Source organism: Lactuca virosa, chromosome 1 (assembly GCF_052849685.1).
Source record: "Lactuca virosa cultivar CGN04683 chromosome 1, Lactuca_virosa_CGN04683_v6, whole genome shotgun sequence".
NCBI lineage: Eukaryota > Viridiplantae > Streptophyta > Magnoliopsida > Asterales > Asteraceae > Lactuca > Lactuca virosa.
In genome coordinates this window covers 35,418,431-35,428,777 of record NC_136426.1, presented here as the reverse complement: position 1 = coordinate 35,428,777, position 10,347 = coordinate 35,418,431, and the positions used below count along the sequence as shown (strand labels likewise).

The following is a 10,347-nucleotide window of genomic DNA, read 5'->3' as shown; positions in this document are numbered from 1 at the left end:
AAAACCAATGGACCGCCCTGCCTCTAGTTATAGACTAACTAAATCATACTCAGTCGTAAAATTATTTTTTTAGACTTGTATTACTCTAAGAACGTTTACAAGAAAGAAGTACAAAAATTGAGGACTCATTTACAAACAAAGGCAACGCCCTATATATACTTGAGTCCCCATGTGATACAAGGACCCAAGTAAATGAATAAACCATCTTAGACTATTACAGGGAAAATTCTACACAACCCTTTAATACTATATGCCATTCCACCACCTTCTTAATACCTCTTGAAAGCTCTTGAATCTTGAGGAAATTTTTAGAAATACATTTATAATTTTCATATGGCTGAAGTAAAAAATAAAGTTAAAGGGACTTTTAATAGTAAAAACAACTTGTGAAAGACTAGCGTGAAGCTCTTAGATCATTGGCTGATTTTTAACAACATTAAGCCTTAAACCACCATGTTTTGTATGTATAATCAAAATCCAATAAGTACAACCAAAAAAAACCCTGAAAATGATGCGTTACAATAAAACTTAACTTACAAACAAGGGAAGGGAAGGGGAAGACACAAATTTACATAGTTGCCAAAAGGTCTCTCATTTCAGTAACAGATGGAATGGTTTCACTCGGGTAAATCTTGGCCACAAGTTGAGCAAAGCTCTCATACTTGTCCAAAAATTCTTTCTGCCAGTGTAATAAATTAATTATATAAGTCAATCATCATATCATTTCATTTCATCAGATTTTAAAGCACCCATTTATTTTAGTAAAAATTCAGAAAAACAAAAATAAATACCTTGCATTTATCCCATAGTGAAGGTAATAATTCCTCGGAGGTCAAATTTTTCTGAAGCTTTTTATACATTGCACCAATGTGCTTGTCCACCTGTGTGTGTGTATGCAAAAAAACCTCATTTTTTTTTCTAATAAAAGTAAAACTAAACAATATATTATCATGTAAATATTAATTACTTACTCCTGATAAACTTGATTTCACCACCTTCCGAAGATCCATTTTTGACAGTCCAAGCTGGAAAGGAATCTGTGTATTTTTTTTATTCTTATTAAGGCATTGTACTGTTAGTTTTTTTTTTTTATTAATTGGACATTATACTTTGAAACATCTACCCCAATTATAGAAATAAAAATTACTTTCAGGAAGAATAATGAAAGTATTTGCAGAGCAATCTATGAAGCACTAACTAACCTCTTCAGGTGTGATAGTGTACATCAAATCTTCTATTCTTCTAGCAAACTGGAAAAGTCGCTCAAATTGCTGCAAAATTTTATAAAATAGTAAAATACAATTACTAAAAGTCGAAAATTTTCAGTTTCAATTTAAATAAAAGTAAATTCAGTTTACTTACATAATATATAATGACACTGATATGGCGTGTGCAAGCTTGTTCATAAGATTCACTTGCTTGATGATAGAATTTAGCTAAAGTCGGCACAACATTCGCCAGGTCATACAAACTGTAAGTCAAGTCAAAAACAAGGTTAATATCGTAATTTACCGTATAATCATAATATCATAAAATTACCATTTTACCTATTTTGGAACGCAGCATAATTCTCCAAAAGTATAATATCAGCATATTTCGGATCTGTCTGAGCAATCTTGTCCAGAGTTGCAAACATCACCCCAATCTACCATACATATAAATTATATATAAAAATAAATCAATATTCTAAAATAAAATTATAACAGGTCTATCTTTAAAAAGAATTCTGTTTAAATACTTACAAACTTAATGTATGCTTGATCAACCAAATCCCTAGACTGCCCCTGGATATACTGTTCCATTCGTGTAGCAAGTGTTGCAAATCTGCACACAAAAAATGAAATTAAATAAATCTTACCCCACATTAATAATATTTTAGTACCCAATTGGAATTATATTTTAAGAAAACATTTTTTTTTACCTGGGAATGTATGACAAGACGCCCATTTGTCGGACATTTCGTTCATTTCTTTCTATTTGGTGACAAGCTTCATCTACAAACTATATATACAAATGAAAACTTTAGAGGTGGATTCTAAAATTTTAAAATGGTCAACATAAAAGTCAAACTTACGCGTGTAAATTGTGCAGTGATTCTTTCTTCTAAAGCATCAAGCAGGAGGCGAACATATCCAGCTGCATCTGCTTTTTGACCAGAAATATATCTTTCTGTTATTCCATGCATTGATATGCATCTCAAAGGATCAATCTTGTATGCCCAATCAACAACCGCATAAAAATCCTCCTGAAAAAAAATCAACATATATTTAAAAAACAAAAATCTTAAACTGAACAAAAAAAAAAATATATTAAAAGGAAAGATTAAGTACTTGGATTCCATCAAGCAAATCACGAAGTGATTCGTTTAGCGCCCCTAGCTCTGATATACCTACAAGATTTCAAATATAAAAGGTCAACAACAAACAGTATATAAATTATGTGGAAAAATGAAAATGAATTGAACTTTTTTGTTTTTTATTTTTACTTTTGTTGTTGTTGTTGTTGTCATCATTATCATCGATGTCCATAATGCCTAAATCGTCCTCGTTTGATTTATTGCCATTTGCAGGACTTCCTGGTTGAGCCAGTGCAGAAACTCCAAAGCACATGAAGTGTGAAAAAAAAGAACTCTGTAAACGAAATGAATAAATCAATTTAAAAACTTTCTTCTAAAATAAACAAAAAAAAATGAAGAAGAATTATATTATAAACCTCATCAACAAGGAGTGGGATAAATATGGTGAGCATTTTGGCATAAGCTTCAGAAACAGTGGAAGTATCTGCATTGTTTACATTTTGATTTGAGCCAGTTGAACCTTCGAGCCAAACAGTTGGATTTCTTGATGCTTTTGTACTTGCTCTAAGCTCATTAGCAAATTCACGTGCCTAGAAAAAATAATTTTAAACTTTTTTAATATTTATTTAAATTTGTATGAATGAATTATACTAACTAGTTGAACATACCTCACGCCTTAAAAGCAGATTAAGAGAGCTGCAATAAGCTTTCCTCAAAGGACCTAAACAATTTTTGTCAAGACTCTGCAAATAATAAATAAACAAAATTTTAACACAATTTTTTTTTTAAATGTTGTTTTAAAAAAATATTGACCTTCAAGTGTTGCAAGAGGCGGGCGTAAGTCCTGCATTTGAACCTGAGATCCGCATGATCCGGCCTCTTTAGTTGCCCCCGCTGTCCAAGCAAAACACCAAAATTCAATGTTCTTGATTCCAATTCCTTAAAGAATTATAAAATAAATAAGAAAAAAGTAGTTTTTTTTTTTTTTTTAATTGTCAAACCTGAGAGAAGTAACTTTTATCACTTATCATAAAATCAACCAAACTAGCAAAATAGTTTCTTAAAAACTCGGAAGCTCTTCGAACAAAAGTGGTTTTCAATTTGTCAAGTTCTGCCTTCTTATCCCTGACCTGTAGGAAAATATTATTATAACATATAAAAAAATATTTGAGAATACTGAAAGAAAAAGACAAAAATAAATTTAAATAATAAATACCGCTCTAATATTTGCAAAGCTTGGATCCAAAATAGGTGGCTCAAGGCCACGTAAAGCGCCTGTTAACCATTCGCATGCTTCAATATTTTGAAGCATGCGAGCTTCATCGAATGAGCCACCTGTCAAACATGCTGCAAACTGGAATAAAGATAGATACAATTATTAGACTTATTATAATTTTCTTTTAAAAATAATATATATAATTTCAGCTTAATAACTAACCTCTGAAGGTATACGCAGTCTCTCAAGAAGCTTATCCAGTTCCTCAATTAAAGCTTTATTATTTACCGACTGCATTTCCAGCTGGTTATTTCGTGTTTCTATCTGAAACATTAAACAATTTAAAACTTTTTAAGTATTTTCATATTTTTTTGAAAAGAAAAATAAAATATATACGCATACTGATTCAATGTCCTCTCGCATATGTCTAAGTTTAACGTTAAAAATCCCGAGCCATTCATCCATGTCATCAACACAGATTGAGGCTGCCTCAAGCCCCTGCAAAACCTGCAACACAAGAAGAATAAAACTATAATAAATAAATGGTACAAATTGTGGAAAATTTATAATTTTTTAAAAATAGTTAAAGGTTTTTACCTCATCTACCAAAGGCTCGCTTTCCAAAATGGCATGTACATTTGCTGCTTCCAAAGCATGAAGCTCACGTTTCAAACGTTCAGAAAAGGCTTCCGCTTCCCCAATACCCATCACATATCTGGAAACACAAGGGGCAAAATGGTCATTTTGACAAATTTCTCTTCTGATTTTTAACAGAGTCAGAGGTAGAGACCAAACTTGCAACAAATTGAAACCATGAGGATTCCCATGTAACGAAATCAAAACTTGGACTGCCCTTGTGATTTTCACTATACCACAGGGGCCGTTTTTGTAATTTACTGACTATGTTATGCAGTCTTTTTTTTTTCAAGTGGGAAAAAGGTCGATGGTGTAATTTTAGTAAGAGAAAATTACATTTTTGACGCCTGAGTATATCTAATTATTTTTGCAATTTTGGTCCCCAGAAAGTTTCTCTTGCAATTTTGGTCTTTATTTGAGGTTCTTATAACGTTTTTGGTCCATGATCCAAATAAATGACTATTTTTGGTCTCTGGGTATAACTGATTTTTTCAATTTTGGAATAAAAAATATAGTCATTTTACTTGGAACATGACCAAAAACGGTACCAAAACCTTCAAATAAAGACCACGATTGCAAGTGATAACTTTTGGTGACCAAAATTGCAAAATCAGATAAACTCAGGGACAAAAGATGTAATTTACCCGGTAATTAATATACTAGAAAAAAAAAATCATTGTTTTGTATATAGTATAATAGTAATATAGTATACGCACACGCCTAAAAGAGCCTCCATGTCCTCTTCTTCTGCTTGAGACACAAGTTCTTTTTCAACTGTAACCTTCATGTCACTTTCTGAAACCACATCTGTTTCTGTGGTGGGCCCATCTTCAATGTTTCTCTTCTTAGGCGCTACAGGTGTATTTTCCTATACAAGTATGAAAAAAAGCTACATTATATGTAGTAATAGAAGATAAAGTAAATTATGTATATCCAAAGTAAATATTAAATAAAGAAATACCTTGGCCCAAAGAGCCATCTCCACCACATCAATACCCACAACTTTTGGTAAACGGCCCAACACATCTTTACATATGTTTAATATATAGAGCAACAAACGGTTCCTAAATGTTAAAAAATACATTAGAATTTATAGATTTTTAATTTTTTTTTTTTTTTTGGTATTCTGGTTGAGGGAAGAATACCTGTCGTCTATGTTTCGCATGGTCCATTGAGGAGGAGCAACACTCTGGCTTCTAAGATTATCAAAACCCTAGAAAAAGGATTAGAAAATTAAGGAAGTTAAAGAGAAGATTGTGTAATGTAATGTGATGGATTAATTTGGTATAAAAGAAGAATTACCAGCATAAAAGTGCATCCACTAGGGTCGTTAGTTAAAACCTCCACCTTTGAAAGATGCTTCAGCTTATATAATTTTGCAGGCTAAACATAGTTTTAGAAATAAAAATAATAAATACATTTCAAGCAACAAAACCAAATAACTTATCCTGTAAATGAAAATGATGTCCATGGATTTAGGTAGAATAAGATTGAGAGGAAGAAGGAAAAGTGTGTTATGTACCTCAAGGACTCCTCCATTTGAATACTTTAAGACATGGAGAAAAGCCTTGGTTTGTTGAGCTTTTTCTTTTGCTGCATTAACCACAAACAGTTAACTGACCAAACTAAACAAAATGACTATTATTTTGTGGTCATGCAATCAACTTGGAGAGTAGGGAGATGATAGGAACCAGAAAATATTTAAAAATCTATATCATTATTTATGTTTCTATTCGGTATTTTTTATACATTTATTATTTTAAATCAAATTCTATAAAAACTTACGTTGTATGTTACAAAGCAAATTGATGTGTATGACTTTGACCTTGACCTTATCATTTGCTAAATCTTCATAATTGTCTTACATAGTTTATGATTCTTATTAAATAACTTGACCTATTGACTTATGTATAAGTAAGTTTATCATGGTAGCTCTCCGAAAAAAGGAAAATATAGGAATCTTATCGTTATTTATATCAGATGCTTTTAATTATGCCATTAGGACATACATCGGTTTCTAGAAAATACAAAAAAGGGGCATTATAGGAAGATCTAGCTAACCACTGAATAATTGATCATGGTCACTACTCACTACCATTGTAACAACAAAGATGACTACATGTAGTAAGTAGTAACTAATGTTTTTCTTTATCATATTGTCACTTATAAAGATTACCTATGTAAAATTAACTACTTTATATTTGATGATCTTAATCAGCAGAATGAGCCTCTATTATATGGCCTGATCATGTGTAGTATGGTAACTTCTTTTACTATGTATGCAAAAACATATAAAAATGTAGGATCAGTGATGACCTTGAGATAAATATGGTATCTAGTTGTTACTGTGTACGTTCTTCTTGTTTATTATTGTTAGACCTCATAACTTTTGTTTTTCTAATTTAGAACAATAAGGCTCTCAAACCCAAAATGGCATGCCACATTGTCACATAACATGTATGATATCCCACATATGGAGTCTTTGGACAATCGTATATTAAAAATCATCAAAGTCGTTTAAAAAGCACAAGATATTTGCATTGTTAGCTCGATTGGAAATACATTGATCTTTTTGGTGATTTATCCTTCATTTTTTAGTTTCTTCATAGGACTGTTCTCTTGATCACTAAGCCCAAGGCAGACAACTCTTTTCTAGATAAATTCCATCATTTTTAACATGTTTATGTTATCCACCTCAATCCTGACTTCACCAACGACTATGTAATTAGCTTTCTGCCCTAATCAGTACAGCGTATTTTCTTGAATTCTTATGCTTACACCTCTAGAATCAAATAACTGTAGTGGCACCAATGAATTGCTCAATTAGCGTCATTAACAAAATTCCTAAGTTCAATTAAAGATCCACAAGTTCTCGAAAAGTATGAAGTGCATCAAGTGGCAGCAACAACCAATTGGCTAAGTAAATCATCAACTGAACTAATAAACACTACAATATAGAAACCGGCACCACATCGTCCCAAACAGATTATTATTGTCAGCAACCGGTGATTGAATCAAAAAGTAAAGATAAAGGAAAACAAATAGAGATGTGAAGAAAAAGCTTACTGGAGATTGCAAGAACCCTAGGCTTAGCCATCTGACCTTTGCCGATTTTGCCCGTCTTACCCCAAACACCACGGCTTTTTGCGACGCGGATCGACAATACAACCTTCTGGCTGGTGCCCTCAATTGCAGCTTCGCAGGCTCGCCGGAGCTCCAGATCATCGGCGCTCGATTTCGCCATTTCTTCCTGCTTACCTCTCCTCTTACGGAAGATGATGACCAGATCTCGGAGCAAGATAAATGAACTTTGTTCTACAGTTTGGGACTTGACGATTGAAGAAGATTTTACCTTTTACTAATCACATGAAATTCAGTTTTGGTCAATTTTTTTATTTTAGAAGTCGTCTTTGTTGAAATCGGAAGATATACATGGTTCAGTTCTTTAGCCTAAATTCTAGTATCGGCCAAAAAAAAAAAAAAAAAAGAAATACAAACCTTTTCCAGTTTAAAACAAATAAATGAAAATGCCAAAATGGAACATACCATTTACGAATAAGTTGGGAATTGATTATTGTTTTGAAAGTTTTTCATAATTCTAACACATATATATTTGATTCCTCACTTTTCAATCGTTTGCAAAATGTATTACAACCATGGTTCTAAATAAAACTAGGTGTGAACTTGTCAAAAATTGTTAAGCCTTAAGCTTTTACGAGTCATGGCGAACCACGTCATTTGTAAAGCGTGATTTAAGACGGAATTTATATATATATATATATATATATATATATATATATATATATATATATATATATATATATATATTCTACTATCATTTATTTTTATATACATGTATGATTTAAGACGGCATTTTGTTAAAACGTGACGTCAAATAAAGCCTTGGAGTCATGACAATCTTTTTAAAACCTTGATTACTATCATGAGATTTGTTCATAGGAAATGTAATTCCTCACTTTTCATTTTCAAAGAGATGATACATTGGCTTACTTACTTTTGTACATTGATGACATTGTTCTCACCGTGTCATCCACCGATCTTATCGCTTTCAAACAAGTTTGCCATGATTAATCTCAATGACTTGTTATATCAACGACCCGTGACAAAGATCGACTACTTTATCTCAGTAAACTAGCCCCTTGAACTGCTTTTACGGGCAAACATGCTGAACTGCAACCCAAGTTGCAAAATACCTACAGACACGCAGTCTAAGCTTGACCACATCGAGACTCTGCTTCATATCCAGATTTATATTGCAACCTTATTGGTAGTATATCATGTTCACTAGATCAGATATTTCATATATCGTCTGACATATATGTCTATATATGTATGATCCGCAGGAGCCTCACTTGAATGATCTCAAATGTATTTTGCGTTATGCTCACGACACTATAAATTTTCGCCTACAACTCTACCACTCGACCATGTATGATTTCTCGAAGATAACAATTTATCCTAGTCAGTCAAAATGGCAAACTAATGTATCTCGCTCTAGTGCCAAAACTAAGTATGGAGGCGTTGCTAATATCGTAGCCGAGACATGTTGCCTATGTAACCTTCTCCACAAACTTTATTCCCCTCTCAGGAAAGCCACCATTGCCGACTATGATAATCTGAGTGTAGTATCTCTTCTACAATCCAGTCTAATATCAACATATGAAATATGGTGAGATTGATGTAAATCTTGTTGGAGACAAAGTCGCCCGGACAAATTCGGGTTCTCCACATACCCTTGACACTTCAGCTTGAGTATTTGGGTTCTCCACAAAGACCTTCCTATTTCACTCTTCACAAATTTTTTATCAAGCTTGAGTATTCGGTCTCTACCTTTCATTCTAACTACCAAGGTGTCCTACTGTCAAATATGTTGTAAATATGTTTAGCTCATATTTATTAGCCCAACTGTTTTATGTAACGCCCCGCTTCTCAGGTATTGATTTAATATAAAGCTTCTTGATTTCAAGGGCTACTCGACGAGTTGGTTGCCCTACTCGTCGAGTAGCAGCGGGTTAGTCCACACGTTTTAATGACCTACTCGCCGAGTCCAAGAAGGGACTCGACGAGTAGGAGCTGGCAGATGAAACCCTAAAGCCCGGGGTTTTGCACCCTATTTAAAGAATCATAAGCCTCCTTCAGCCTCTTGACAGTCCCTTGAGAGTCCAGAAAAACCCTAATCCGTGTGGTGTTTCCTTATTGTGTGTTTAAGCTTTGGAAGGTGGATCTTTGAAAAGAAGAGCTTGGAGGACAAGAGACTAGAAGCAAGGAAAAGTGTGGGGATCAGAAATCTACCTCAGTTAGCATCATTGAAGGTATCAAGTCGTCACCTTTACCTCATTTCTTTCTAGATCTCGCTTGGGTGAGGTTTAGGGTTATTTTGGCTTGGTTATGATGATATTGTGGTGTATGAGCTAGATCTGAAGTTGCAACTTCAGATCTGGACCCTTTTTGGGTTCTAGGTTCATAAAGTTTCGAGCTTGGTCATGTATGAAGCCTTCCATGAGTGTAAAACTCCATTATAAGCTTGGATTTGTCATTAAGACCCTTTAGAGCCATGTATGCACGTAAAGTTTGCAACTTTACGTGATAAACATGCCTTAGAAGCTTGGATCTGCAATATGGAGCCGCTGCATGGCTTAAAAAGTGTCTGTATGGGTGAAGGTCTGAAGGGACTCGGCGAGTTGCATAGTCAACTCGGCGAGCCACATGAAGTTGGCCATGTACTCGATGAGTTGGATAAACAACTCGGCGAGTCCGTTGAAGATTGCCTTGAACTCGGCGAGTCAGTCGAAGACTCGGCGAGTCGGCTAGGGTTTCTCTCAACCTTTGGACACGTATGAACTCGACGAGTTATAAGGGAACTCGACGAGGCAACCTAGGATTTCATGACTTCTCGAGTTCAGGAAGAACTCGACGAGTCGGTGAACTGCACTCAACGAGTTGGGTCAACATGGACTGTTGACTTTGACTGTGGACGTGAACTTTGACCAAGGGTTGACCAGTTGACCTCTAGGGTATTTTTGGTAATTTGGAAATTTATGAAAAAGGGTTTTATGGTAACTATAGGTGGTGGAGTTCGTGTTGGTGATTCGAGAGTTTGAGCCTATCATTTTCAGTGCGACATTGTGAGGTGAGTTATCCTCACTATACTCAAGGGTCTAAGGCACCAAGGCCGGCC

The 10,347-nt window shown here is 34.2% G+C and overlaps 1 protein-coding gene across 2 annotated transcripts; it reads right to left on the bottom strand.

Moving 5' to 3' along the window:
- Nucleotides 1–384: 384 nt before the first annotated feature.
- Nucleotides 385–7,544, bottom strand: LOC145168884 (exocyst complex component SEC3A-like). 2 transcript variants are annotated; one of them, XM_079087567.1, is made up of 25 exons: nt 7,215–7,544; nt 5,671–5,741; nt 5,451–5,531; nt 5,294–5,361; nt 5,110–5,212; nt 4,865–5,016; nt 4,110–4,227; nt 3,915–4,019; nt 3,735–3,836; nt 3,513–3,650; nt 3,298–3,426; nt 3,110–3,190; nt 2,965–3,039; nt 2,713–2,886; nt 2,486–2,630; nt 2,331–2,389; nt 2,075–2,245; nt 1,922–2,001; nt 1,743–1,824; nt 1,548–1,645; nt 1,363–1,471; nt 1,203–1,271; nt 972–1,055; nt 792–881; nt 385–679 (listed from the first exon to the last, which is right to left on the bottom strand). In XM_079087567.1, exons 1-25 carry the CDS (start codon nt 7,390–7,392, stop codon nt 569–571), a joined length of 2,673 nt encoding a protein of 890 aa, XP_078943693.1. In that variant the 5' UTR covers nt 7,393–7,544; the 3' UTR covers nt 385–568. The 2 variants fall into 2 exon arrangements, with proteins under 2 accessions (XP_078943693.1, XP_078943739.1); XM_079087613.1 differs by having other exon boundaries at nt 972–1,037; nt 7,215–7,543.
- Between the last annotated feature and the right edge of the window lie 2,803 nt (nt 7,545–10,347).

Bases quoted from the DNA above. Each gene is read 5' to 3' on its own strand.
- LOC145168884 (XM_079087567.1), bottom strand. From the start codon at position 7,392: ATGGCGAAATCGAGCGCCGATGATCTGGAGCTCCGGCGAGCCTGCGAA. The intron at 4,228-4,864 runs GTGCGTATACTA...TTGTGTTTCCAG, and splicing joins ATGGAGGCTCTTTTAGGCGT to ATATGTGATGGGTATTGGGG. The intron at 3,427-3,512 runs GTATTTATTATT...ATTTTCCTACAG, and splicing joins GCTTTGCAAATATTAGAGCG to GTCAGGGATAAGAAGGCAGA.